This window comes from Marmota marmota, unplaced genomic scaffold (genome assembly GCF_001458135.2).
Source record: "Marmota marmota marmota unplaced genomic scaffold, marMar, whole genome shotgun sequence".
NCBI classification, from domain to species: domain Eukaryota; kingdom Metazoa; phylum Chordata; class Mammalia; order Rodentia; family Sciuridae; genus Marmota; species Marmota marmota.
The window spans coordinates 3,620,491-3,633,409 of record NW_026000138.1 but is presented as its reverse complement, the minus strand read 5'-3'; the positions used below and the strand labels follow the sequence as shown (position 1 = coordinate 3,633,409).

At 51.9% G+C, this 12,919-nt stretch overlaps 1 protein-coding gene across 2 annotated transcripts in view; it reads left to right on the top strand.

Annotated features, from left to right (window-relative positions):
* Positions 1–10,974: 10,974 nt before the first annotated feature.
* Positions 10,975–12,919, top strand: part of Myl2 (myosin light chain 2) — a 7,183-nt gene continuing 5,238 nt past the window's right edge. The window contains exons 1-2 of one of the 2 annotated variants that reach the window (XM_048785594.1): positions 10,975–11,076; positions 12,296–12,385. In XM_048785594.1, coding sequence (XP_048641551.1) covers positions 11,074–11,076; positions 12,296–12,385 — 93 coding nt within the window. In that variant the 5' untranslated portion in view covers positions 10,975–11,073. The remainder of the gene's footprint in view (positions 11,077–12,295; positions 12,386–12,919) is intronic. The other variant, XM_015502510.2, reaches the window with a different exon arrangement.

The following is a 12,919-nucleotide window of genomic DNA, read 5'->3' as shown; positions in this document are numbered from 1 at the left end:
TGGGGGTCTCAAGGCCCATCACAAAACATCTGCTGAGGGCTTGGCAGACTGTGACAATGTCCCAGTCCAAGTCGCCCTGCCTGGGAGTCTCCTCATCAGAGAGGACACGGAGAGGAAGCTGTTGAAGCTTCTAGGCCTGCTCAGCCTGGTCCTGTTGCCAAGGGGCCTCCAGCGACATATGTCAGGGAGATGTCCCCTGCATCATTGTTTATAACAGCAAATCAACCAAGCTGTGTCCATCCACAGGGGATCAAGCAAATAACTCACGTGATTTATGCACAATGGAAATTTGTTAACAGCAATTACAAAGAGCCAAGCAGCCCCCTTGTCCCTGTAGGGAATAATCTCTCAGATGTGTTGTCAAGTGAAGAAAGCTAGGAACAGAAAACGTGTTCTGGGTGAGCCCACTTGATATTCTTTCTCAATGTGGAACATGAGCTTAATCTAATTTTTTAAATTATTATGACAGTATTCTTTGGGGGTGAGTTCATATAACATGAATGTGCGGCAGGGGCTGGACCATGTCTAAAAGCTGGACACACAGAATAGAGTATGGCAGCTTCTGGTGACACAGGGGGCCCTCTTTTTCTGCTTTACATACTTCTCTTGCGTGTTTTTTTTTTCCCAGCTGATACAGATGTGTTGGGTTTTCATAACAATCTAATATTGCTTTCATGAGGAAAAATTAATATAAAAAGCTAGGCATGCCCAATGTAGAAAAATTTAATATAGAAATGAATAAAGAAGAAAATTAAAATAAAAATTACCCATCCGGCCAGTCCCTGGAGACAAATGCTGCCAATTTCGTAGGATGCCGGTTTCTCTCCAGAAAAAGTGATTTGCCACCAAGGACACATTCTCAGGCCATAGCAGGTCTCCCTGAAGACCTTCCAGAGGCTGGTTCGAGAAACATCCGGGCCTCACAGGCTTGGAAAGTGCGCAACCTTAGGTCCAGTGTCTCTGCTTCTAAAAGTGCATCCCAGGAAGCCACTGGAGGGACTGGCCTGTGGCTCAGGTAGAGGCTTGCCTAGCAAGTGTGAGGTCCTAGGTTTCACTGGGGGTTGGGGGGGGTGCAATTAGACACTAGGACACATAAGAATGTTCTGAGAATGGTGGCCTCATGTCTAATTTGGAAAAAAAACAGGAAACATCCTAAATGCCTTTTAATGGGGGTTCTGGATCAAATATGGGACATCTATACAATTGGACATTCTACAGCTGTTCCAATAATGACATGGATCAATGTTTATTGACATGGAATGATTATCTTGTTATCTTATTAAGCAAATAAGTGATTATGTAACCGTGTGTATGGCATGACACACTTTGGTGAAGGCAGGCAGGCATATATTTGTTGTGCATATGCGTAAAACCTGGGTCATTGACTTATGTTTATCATCTGTGACCTGCTACCTGGTCCCCAGCCACAGTACCAGCTCCAGGAGAGCCTGGATTTGTCTGTTTTGTTTCTTGGGGGCTTTGGTAAATAGTAGGCGCCTGATATTTGAGTCCTGAATTAACGAATGAGCTACAAACCAGCAAATGGTTTTCCTTTATAAAGACTTCCTTCGATAGTCACCCTTCCGATTTCCAAAAGTGGCATGGGTGAGATGGGTCTGGCAGGCCTGGCAGAGACAGGTGGGACAAAAGATGGCCCTCGCCCTTTCCAGATTTCTGCTCCCTCCGTTCTGCGCTGAGGTGCAGTCTTGCTGAGCCTTAAAGTAGCATCGCTCCCTGCTGGGGAGTTTGGAGAACTGCAGGACAGAAGCTCAGCAGTTGCCACCCCAACTCCCCCCACCCTCTTACCTCTAAGCAATTAGACTGGACATTTGGGAAGGACCGAAGTGGAAAGGTCATGGGGATGCATGTTCCTGAGTTTTCTTCCAGGAAGCCAGATGTAGGGGCGTTTTCAGGCTGAAAGAGGAGCGTAGGAGGAAATGGAGCTTACTCTCAGCTGCCGGGTCTGCAGGCGGTCTCGCTCTAGCTGCGGATGGATTTTTCCTGTTGAGAGATTTGACCTTGATAGAAATCAGCTGTAAGTCAAAACCAACTCCCCAGGGATTTTTTTTTTAACTTCTGTTTTTTGTTTTAACTTCTGGTTTCTTTCACATCATTTATCCGATCCTCCCCACAAAACTAGAATTTGAAACGCAGTTTTTACCCAGACTCTTAAACAAATGTGCAAATTCAGTTGCAGATCATTTGTAGATTCAGCAATTTTACTGAGCATTTACTATGTGCCCCGAATGGATCTAGGTGCTGGATACAATAGGGAAAAGACAAAAATCTCAGCCAGCATTGGAGCTGTTTTTTCTAGTGGGGAACACAGGTATGGGCCTAGCAAGGGCATGAATGCAAAACTTTAATTTGAAACTGGTAAGTGCTCAGAAAGAAAGGAACAGAATATTACAAAAAAGTAACAGAACAAACTTCAATCAGGGGAGTCCATTTAATCCGAATTCTTTTAGCCTGGGATAATCCAGTGGGGAGGAAGTACAGCGAGAGAGAAGCTGTAAGTTTTGAAGCTTTTCGTTTTAGTAAATCGTCTCCCCAGAAAGAAGTGATATGTCCCTTAGAACCTAGGGGGCTAAAATTAAGAGTCCTAGCTCTGAGTCTGCCCACTTCCTTGATTTGTCCCATAGTTATTCTGAGGACTTACAATAGCCTAGTATAGTGGCTGTTATGAAGCAATTATTCAATACATGGTAATTATTACTGTTAAGGTTTCTGAGAAGTTCTGCAACTGAAGAATCTTTTGAACTAGACTCACTCTGTGGCTATGGGAACTTCATTGCAGAACATTTTGTGTTTTCATATATAAATTTGGGAAATATTGCTTTAGCTGGGCAGTGGGGGGGGGGCTGTTGGGCAGACATTATTGGTCACCTACCCCAAATCCTTCTGCCATCTTTTTTTCTTGCTAACAGAATTCTGATTCTGTTCAGGATTTGGCCAGAGTCTTTGATCTCAAAGAAGATAGACCAGGCTTAGTGTGGGCATGGGAACCTTACATTGTTACGGCCAGTAATGTGATTGGAGAGCCTCCCAGGCGCTTCGCCAAGAAGATAGTTTCCTCCCAGATAAGAAGTAGATGTGTATGTAAAGAAACATTCTCCCTCCCGGCCACCCTGCCTCCTGTGTCCAACATGGAGTGTGAAGCTATGACATTTGGATCTGCGGCCACCATCTTGGGAGCGTGGAGGAAATGTCAGTAAAATCACAGAAACAGTTGCAGGATCCCCGATGGTGTCCAGCAACTGAGCAGCCCTGGGACTGCCTATTCCCAAACTCCTTGTTATGAGAGAACAACAACCCCCTGCAGGTGTGGGATTCTGCCTGTGGTTTCTGACACCCGAAGCCCAACCCACTTCTCACTGACCAGGGTCTCAGCTCTCTGCTCAGAATTGAAGTCAGCCTGGTTTTCTCAACTTCTCTGGATGCGCCCTAGTTCACCTTGAGGACAGCGTCTGGGCATCGTACCCATGGCCTGCCCTGGGGCCAGTTCCCATTGGAACCATGACTCACCTCAGAGGCCCTAGTTGGCCGCACACCTTCAGTCCACAGCAGGCTCCTAATCCCCCCTCTTTGTCTTTCTCCTCTGTCCTATCTATTTTTGTCCTTTGTGAAATGCCCTGGCCCCCAACTAGGATGCAGAGGTATTAGCACACCCTCCCCCTGATCCCTCAGGCTCCTATTCCCTTGTTCAGAGTCACCCAGGAGAATAAGGCCCACTTAGTTTTTTTTCTGTGTGGCTTTTCTGGGGGAAACAGAACTGCTCCATTGTTCCATTTGCTTCAACCCCGAAATCCTCTCCTATTCTCCTCAACACACATGGGCCAAGAACTTGTTTTCTGTCTCAGGTCTCGGAGGACACCTGCAAAGGAAGAATGACAGACACGTGGCCTAGGTGGCACTACCCCTGAACCCAGCACCACGGCAGACTGCTAATCGACAGCAGCACTCCTCTCATTGAGCCTCGTTGGAGTTGGCAGGAGAGTGAGCAGATTTCCTTGACCTCTGTGACAGGGTTGGGGGCAAGAGATAAAGAGGGAAGCCCATACTCCAGAAGGTTCCCCTGAGCCATCACCTTGTGGCTCTCTTGGCCAGTCTGAGGGGGCTAGGCTGGCTTGCAGAGACTTGGGGTGTCTGTGGTGCCTATGACATGGGCGTTGACAACAGCCCCAAGGATGGCCTAGGACCTTGTCCAGGTCACTCCACATGCATGCTGGACTCATCCTAGACCATCATGTCTGGAGTCATTGCTCAGGAGAGACACCAGGGATGTGGTTGACATCCTCTAAGGCAAGGAGAGCCCCGCCATGGGGAGTGGCCAGCCCTGATGTTGGCAGTGGCGGGGGGTGTCGAGCACACCAGGGCGGGAGAAGCCCTGGTATAGACAGGGCTGCAGGCCAGGCAGGTGGAGGCTATCTCCCTCGGGGAGCCAGCAGCCATTGCAAGTGCAGGCAGTGGCTTTTACAAAGGTCCCCCTGGCAATGGACTGCAGAGGGTCAACAGTGGCAATTCTTGGGGTCACCCAGGTGAGCTGGTACAGGGGCCCGGACAGGAGTGGCTACGCACTGACTGCAGGGCTGAGCTCAGGGACAACTCAAGATTCCACATGAATTCAAGGGAGGACGCTTGAACCTCCAACTCGGATTGCACACCTCATGGTCCTCACTCCTTGGGGCTTGGGTTCTGACCCAACCGATTTTGTAATTGAGAAGAGAAAGGTTCACCCAGAAAAAGCCACTAACCCTCCCCACCCAAGCCCCAAGTGGCAGGGGTGGCATCTCCCCCACCGGCCTGTCTCCACACCGCCCCCTTGCCCACAGCCCTGGCCAGGGGACGCAGAGTAGGTGGGCTCCTGCACCCCTGGCCTCCTCCAGCCTCCTCACTGGCAGACACCCACTCTCCCGTCCCAGGAACCATTCTCTAGGTCAGTGGCTCCCAAACCGGATTAGTCTACTCCCCGGGGACAGTTGGCAAGGTCTGGAGATGTTTCTGGCTGTCACAGTTTGGGAGGGGGCTTGCTCTTGGCAGCTACTGGGCGGAGACCAAGGACACCCTGGACATTCCGTGACACACAGTACACCCCTGCCTCCTGCCAGAACCAAGAAGGAGCTGGTCCCACACGTCCCCAGGGTGAGGCTGTGGCCACCACTCCTGAGTCCAAGCCCATGAAGTCTGCGAGGGCGGGAGGGGCCTGCCCAGCCCTGCACGGCTGGGTGTTGCTGAAGAAGCACTTGAAGATCCTTCACCCGAGGACCCCAGGTCATCGGCCTGAGCAGCCAGCAGCGCAGCCTTTATATAGCTCCAGACCCGGCATGAGGACCAGCCGGCTGTCACCATGCCACGTTCTTCAGCAGAGGGGCTCAGGCTGCCGGCCACAGCTGTCTCTGGAATCCAGGCCTCGTGGAGGGTAACAATGGCCAGGAATGCCACCAAGACAGCTGGGCGCGGGCATCTGAAGGGCAGCAGTAAAAAACGATATTGTCTGGGAGCCTCTGCCCACTGCAGGCAGGCAGGTGACCCAGGGCTAAAAATACGAGGGAAGAAAAAGCCAGCAGCAGTCCACTGGCAGCCAGGGGTGGATCTTGCTCTGGGTGAGGGGTGGGTGAGAGCTGGGGCTGGGTCCCTGGGCCCCAAGGGACACCAGAGTGAGGATGGTGGTGGTGGTAGGGACTGAGTTCGAATCCCAGCGCTGCCCAGTGCTGCCAGTGGGGCTGTGTGACTGTGACTGCTCTGCTTGGAGCCTTCTTCATCTGCAAAATGGGTCTAACATCAGCGCCTGCCTTAACTTAGTGCTTCTATGAAAATTAAATAAGCAGGCTCAGCCCCGAGCGCGGTGCCTGACCCAAGTGCTTCCGGCTAGAGGGGCGAGGATGGTTTCTTTGGGGACCTGTTTGGTGAGTTCACTGTGCAGTGGCTGTGTGGTCACCGTGGGGACAGGCCTGCTTTCCTCAGACTTTGGCACTCACCCCAAGGACCGGCTCAAGCTGTAATATCCCTTGTAGGACTCAGTTCATGTCCCCTGGAACTCAGCTAGCCCTGAGCCCCTGTCCCTAGGAGCTCTGCAGCAGGGGCCTGCAGCAGGGAGGAGGCTGGGAAGGCCATGACCACACGCAATAACCGCCATATGCCTCCCATCACATAGCATGGACACAGTGCCTGGCATTGTGCAGCACTGACACTCCCTGCGTGAGTGACCACGGGGACCGTGCTGTGAACGGTGTCGGGCAGAGTAAGTGGGTCTGCTATGACATCGGTCTTCCAAGGCTAGGGGTGCTGCGACTGAGGAATCTGAGGTTTAAGGTAGGTGAGGCATTTGTCCAGGTCCCTGCCACCAAGGAAGTGAAAGAGCTGACCTAGAACTCAGCTGTCAATCACCATGCCATTCTAGCAGATCAGGGTCAAGTGTAAGATTTTAACTTTCAGGCCAAGGAGGAGAGACTTCCTCCTGGGGCAGTGGGGAGCCATGGAGGGTTCTGGAGTCATCGTCAGTGGGGGCATCAGAGTGGGGCATGCAGGAAGGACTAGGGGTGGAAAGGTGGGAGAGGGCAGACCCCAAACTGGGAGCTCCCACCCTGGGGGACAATAGATTTGCAAGACATTGTAGGGGCCTCCAGTGAGGCAGAATTGAGATGCCGGAGGACTTTGGTTTGGGAATGGGAACCTAAGAGAGGGGCAAAGTCATTGTAATAAAAGAACTTGGGAAAAGAGAGAGAAGATGAATTAGTATCTGAACATGTTATTTCCTCTACCCGCAGCCCCTCGGCGAGGGTCCCAGCCAGTGCCCTGAAGTAAGAGCGGACGTTCACTGAACATGGCCATGCCCAGAGGATTCTAGAACTTCAGAGGTATTAATCAGCTCACTCTGGTTCTTTGAGGCAAGGCCCACTGGATGTCCGCTTTGCAAATGAGGAAGCCGTAGTGCGGAGGCTGAAGTTGCCCACCCACTCTGCACCTGGGCCGCCCGGTGCCCATCAACCCTGCCCAGCCCATGTCTGCTGGTCGTGCCCGTCTGGCTGGCAGGAGAGGCTGCCCTCCCCACTGGTGGCTCTCCCTGACAGCCAGGGGCCCTGACATGAGGAGATAGGCTATCATTTGGTGACAGAGTCGTCACACAGCAGCTTTGGGCTGGCAGAGCCTGGTATGCCTTTGTTCTTTGGGAGACGGCTGACTTCACCACCATCCTTAAAGGGACACGGGCCTCAAGGCACGTTGTCTCCAGAGGCTGCCGAGTCCCTGTGCCTGGCTGTCTCAAAAGCAGTGTGGTCCTAGGGTAACCCTTCTCTCTTTAGCTCTGCTGGGTGCTCGACAGTCAGTCACATGGAGAAGGGTCCCTTTTCCCTGAGAGTGTGGAATGTAATGACGACATTCTGGGAACTAACGTGGCAAAAGTACCTGCAAAGGGCATGAATTAAAATATGCCCCCAGCACGGCCTTAAAACCTTCAGAGGCCCCAGGGCTCAAAAGGGGGGGCTCCCACTGACCAGCACTGAAGGAAAGACAGAAGGGGCACTGAACGGTCCAACCAGCACAGGGACATCTGTGTTCCCCATGGTGACTACTTTGACTCTTTTAATTAAAAAAAAAAAAAGTCAGGCAAAAAAGCCAGGCTCAGTGGTACACGCCTGTAATTCTAGCAGCTCGGGAGGCTGAGGCAGGAGGATCCCAAGTTCAAAGCCAGCCTCAGCAATAGTGAGGCACTAAGCAACTCGGTGAGACCCTATTTCTAAATAAAATACAAAATAGGGCTGGGGATGTGGCTCAGTGGTTGAGTGTCCCTGATTCAATCCCAAATACCAAAAAAAAAAAAAAAAAAAAAAAAAAAAGGCAAAAATCCTATTGCTCTTGGCACCTTTTCAGTTGTTGCTTGAGTGCATATCAAGTGAGCTAGCTTCACAGCCCCCCCCTTGGCCCTGTGGCTGCCACCAGGGAGGGGAGCAAGGAACTGCCAGGAAGGTGGCCAAAGCCCATCCAGGGGTGGAAAGACCCAGGAGCAGGAGGTATGTGTGCATTTGTGCTCAGGTGTGTGATGTGACACTGTTGGAGTGAGATGGTGTCTGTGTACGTGGTGTGACACCATCAGTGTGAAAAGAAGTCTACTTGTGTACACAGATATGTGTGTGTGTGTGTGTGTAAGAGAGAGAGAAAGAGAGAGAGGGGTCTGGAAGGCCAAGTCCAATGCGCTATCCTGGATTAGATCCTGGAACAGAAAAAGGACAAGAGGGGAGGCCGATGTCAGGCCCAGGGTAACGGAGAATTCTGTGGCTTCTCTGTAAATTCAGACATCAAAACTTCATTCACAGCTGGCCGGGACTCAGCTGGCATGGCTTGTTCAATAACAAAGCCCTGAGCTACAGGAAAGGAGAATCAAAAGTAATCGCTCCTCCTGTCCCCATGCTAGCAGTGGACCAGGACTTCCAGCCTGCGGTAGGAACCCTCAGTTCTCCCTGTCCCGGCCTCTTGAGTTTTCCCCGGGGCTGTGTTCTCCCTGCCCTCAGGTCTGTCCCATGCTCTCCTGACCCTGGGGTACGTGGATGCTGCCAGGACTGACCCTGGCCTGGGTTTTCTGACTTTCTCCAGCGTGCAGCTCGGGGGCCTTTCCATCCACGACCGCACCCTCTGTGAAGAGCGTGTCCCCGAGTTCCTGCTCATCTTAGGCTTCTGCATCTGGGGTGTTCGTCGTTGGCATCTCGTCATGATTTTCCTCAACTTTCAACAGATACAAACCCGCCCTCTAACTCACCCACTTAATTTTTGGTGTAGAAAGCAGAACTTGAAGTTCCAAGATGTTTTCATTGGCTGGTTGGTTTTGATTTTCTTTTTTTCCATTTTACTTTCTGGAGTTATCCAACTCTTGGGCTTTTAAAGATAATGACATTAACATGCTGCTGCCTTCTCTCACAATGTGAGGCCACTCTGTGCCTCTCCCCTGACTTAGCCCACTCTGTGTTACTCTAACACGACGCCCGAATGGAGTAATTTATAAAGAGACGCGTGCCTTACACTGCTGGAGGCATCTCCTCGTCTCTTCCTTTAAATTTGCCAATGAATAATTTCTGCAAATTATCACTCAGTAAAAGTGACCTTTCGGGGTTGTGGCTCAGTGAGTGGCAGAGCGCTCCCCTAGCATGTGTGAGGTCCCAGACTCGATCCTCAGGACCACATAAAAATAAATAAAATAAAGGTATTGTGTCCAACTACACCTAAAAAATAAACATTATAAAATGACCTTTTTTTGAGGGGTGGGGCTTGGGGTTGGTTCTTGTTTTTGTTGGAGCGCGTGCATGTGCATGCACATCAGTGCCTTTCAATACACTAAAGCTTTGTCATCGTAGTTGACATTGCTCACTGTTGACCTGTTTCCCATTCCTCTTAGCACTATGCCCAGGTCCTAAGCCCTGAGAATGTGACCCTCCATGGCAAAGGGGCTTGCAGATGTGATGGATGAGGCCAGGACCTGAAGGTGGGGGTCATCCTGGATTACCCAGGTGGGCCCGACGCAGTCACAGGAGTCCTTAGGAGAGGGAGGGAAGAGGGCCAGCTGTAGAGAGGTTGGCTTCCGAGACTGGAATGATGCAGACCATGAGCCCAGGAATGTGGGGGTTTCTGGGAGCTGGAGAAGACAAGGGAAGGACTCCCCACGGGAACCACAGTGGGGGCGCTGCCTGCAGGCCCTTTTCTATTTGTGACCCTCAGTGCCGCAAGATAACAGATACGTGCTGTATGAAGCCACCACGTCTGGCGACATTTTCACTGCAGCAATCGGTCACAATACACTTGGTTTGTTTTCTGATTGTTCTAGAAGTTCCTGTTCTGGTGGCTCAGGCCAGGGTTCTCTCTGGCTTCTGAGAGCCTCGGTGTTTTTTGGGGGGGCTCAGCTGGACTCCGGAATGGTTGCAGGAAACTTGTTGGCTCTCGGAGTCCCACAGGCAGCCAGCAGTCAGGGGTCCAGCCCTGAGGGCCTGTGGTCAAGAGGGGAGGTGCTCAGGCCACACCAGCCCGGAGGGCAGGGATGCCCCCCGCTGCCCACTTTGCTCCTTCCTCCCCTCTGTGGACCCCAAGCCCAGCAGACATGTGGCCCGGTGCCCTTGTCAGGCTGCAGTGTTCCCAGAATCCCCTGAGGCAACCCCACTTCTCCTAGCTGCAGCCTCGAAGGGGCCATTGTGGTCTTCATGTTCCAGTCGGACACAGAGGCCGAGAGGTCCAGCGCCCTGTCAAGGACCCCGCACCTCCCACTCTCCAGCCAGAGCTCTGCTCTAAGCACCTCTCCACAGGCCCCGTAAGGTAAAATGCCTCCTGAGACAGCCCCGCTGGACAGATGCCCTCAGGGACACACCCAGACACCTGCCCGCCTCAGTGGGCCCAAGCCCATCCTCACCCATGTCCAGGGCTCCCCACCTCTCCATCCCTGTGGCTGCAACAACCATTTTTCTTGGCCATTTATAGCTCCTGTGTTTTCACCCAGAGCTTTAACAAAAATCCATGAGCTGGGGAGACATCCATTCTGGTGCTGGCAGAGAAAAGCTCCTCTGGGTGTGTGTGTGTGTGTGTGTGTGTGTGTGTGTGTGAGTACAGATGGGAAGGAGGGGAGGGACAGAGCATTGCAGATGACTGTCGGGAAGGTGTGCCAGGTAGAGGAGACCCCACAAGCAAAGCCCCTGAGGTGGGACCAGGGCTAACCATGACACAGAGTGTTAGAGAGACTTCCTCTCTCTGCCTTTTTCTCTCCCCAAATTGACAAGCACAAGTGTCGCCTGCCCAAGCACCATGGAAAGCATGCAGCATCTCTCCCATGACCCAGCCGCTGTCTCTTTAACCTTGAATGCATTTTTGGGTCTCACGTGTCACCCACCCCGTGGCAGTGGCCGCCAGTGAGCTGCCCTGACTTCAGAAGAACGGCATGGGGTGGGGGGGCCTTAGGTGGCGTCCGCTCACCTATCACTGCCAAAAGTGGTCATGGGGTTATTTTTAAACACAGGGAGGAAGTATTTATTGCTCCCAGGCTGGGAAGAGCTGGGCAGTGCGTGGGATTCTACTCGGGAAGTAGCCCTGTGTCCGTCCACCATGGTGAGTACCTCAGATTTCCAGGGGATGATGCTGGGGGCAGGGAGGGCAGGAAGGTGATGCCACTAGCTTCAAGCTGAGGACCAAAGCAGAGAGGGGGAGAGATAGCTCCCACAGACTGTAGCCCCCCATGGAAAGAGCACTGTGCGCCCTGCACGCTCAGAGGAACCCCAGTCAGTGCCCTGAGTGGCCATAGCTGACAGCAGCTCCCAGGAACTCACAGAAACAAAATAAAAGAGTTGGCTTTTTTTATGTCTCGTCTGCTGACCTCTCGAGGAATCAATATCTCCCGGGGCTTGCAAAATGGGATCGAGCGCTCTTAAGGATCAAATTGTAATTCTTTTCTCTGGTTCAGGCAGCTGGGGAAAAGAATCTTTTCGTTTTCACCTTTTGAACTTGCAAACTTAAATCCTTCCCTCCCGTACTGTTGGGCAAGGGTTCCCCTCCCAGAAGAGGCAGCCCCCAACTCAGGGCATGGTGGGTCAGTGGTTAGGGGCACAGACTCTTGAGTCAGACTGTCCAAGTTCAACTCAAGGTCTGCCTTTTTTGTGGCTGTGCCGTCTTGGGCAAGTGACCTAACTTCTCTGAACCTTAGTTGCCTCCCCTGTGAAACAGGGATGGTAATAATAGCATCTACTTGACAGACCAGTTGGGAGAATTAAATGAACTGATGCATGTGTCGTGTTTAAGCAGTTGCTGTTATTTAAAGTCAGAGAGAAGTGGGATTGTGGGGGGGTTGTTAATTCCTTCTTCTCCACACTGTTGACATGGTACAAGGATGGGACATTTAGGAAGGCGATTTCACTGCCATTTGGATCAAGGGAAAGTTGTGGGGCGGGGAGCAGATGGGTTGTAACGCCCTAGAAGGGCGTCATTTCATCTCGGCACTCCTGATGGCTTGGTGAGCCTGACTTTTTCCTTCCCTCCAATCGATTCTTCTCATGTGCTGTCCTGAGGATGGGTGCCACCTGGCTGATCTGCAGGTGTGGCCTCTGACCCCAGACCAAGCCGGCTCCCAGCTTGCAGAGGAGGGGCCACAAGAGCCACGGTCTCTTGCAATAGGCCAGAAACTACTTCCAGGCCTCTCCCCGTCCAGCAGCACCACGAGATGAGTGGGGCCCCTTGTCACCGCAGCCACTGAGCAGGCCCAGCCCTCACCCAGGGTGGCCTGGTTTTCTAATTCCCAGCCTCTGCCTCCTCTAATCGATGCTCTTCTCCCCAGTCGCCTAAGAAAGCCAAGAAGAGGGCAGAGGGGGCCAACTCCAACGTGTTCTCCATGTTTGAACAGACGCAGATCCAGGAGTTTAAGGAGGTGGGTGAGCTGGCCAGGCAAGGCCCTGGGTGGAAATCTCAGCCAGAGACAGGCCCTCCTGCCTTCCCTGCTCCCAGCAGGGACCTTTCTGTCCTCTGAACATCCAGGTTCAGTGGGAATGTGTGTGGGAACCTTTCAAGGAGGTCATCTTTAAAAACTTCTGCTGATCATCCAGCTAAAACGTATTCCTGGTTGAAAAACTTTTTTTAGAAAAGCACCTTCAATTCTACCCCTTGGAAATAATCAGTCCCTGTGTCAGGACATAGCCTGGGAGTCATCTTTGTGACGTGTGTATCTACTGATCAAAGTTGCACCCCCATAAGTGCCTACATTTTTTTTCCTTTGAGCACTTCAGTGTCAGCATTTTCCTATATCTAGTTAAATGACTTCTTGGTGCATTTGTTTGGAATGTTTTATTATCATAAAGATCACCTCATTGCTCCTATCTCTGATGATTTCCTGGGGGTGAATTCCCAGCAGCAGAACCCCCAGGGTGCAAGGAACTTAAAGAAAGAGATTCAGCTTTTTACCATT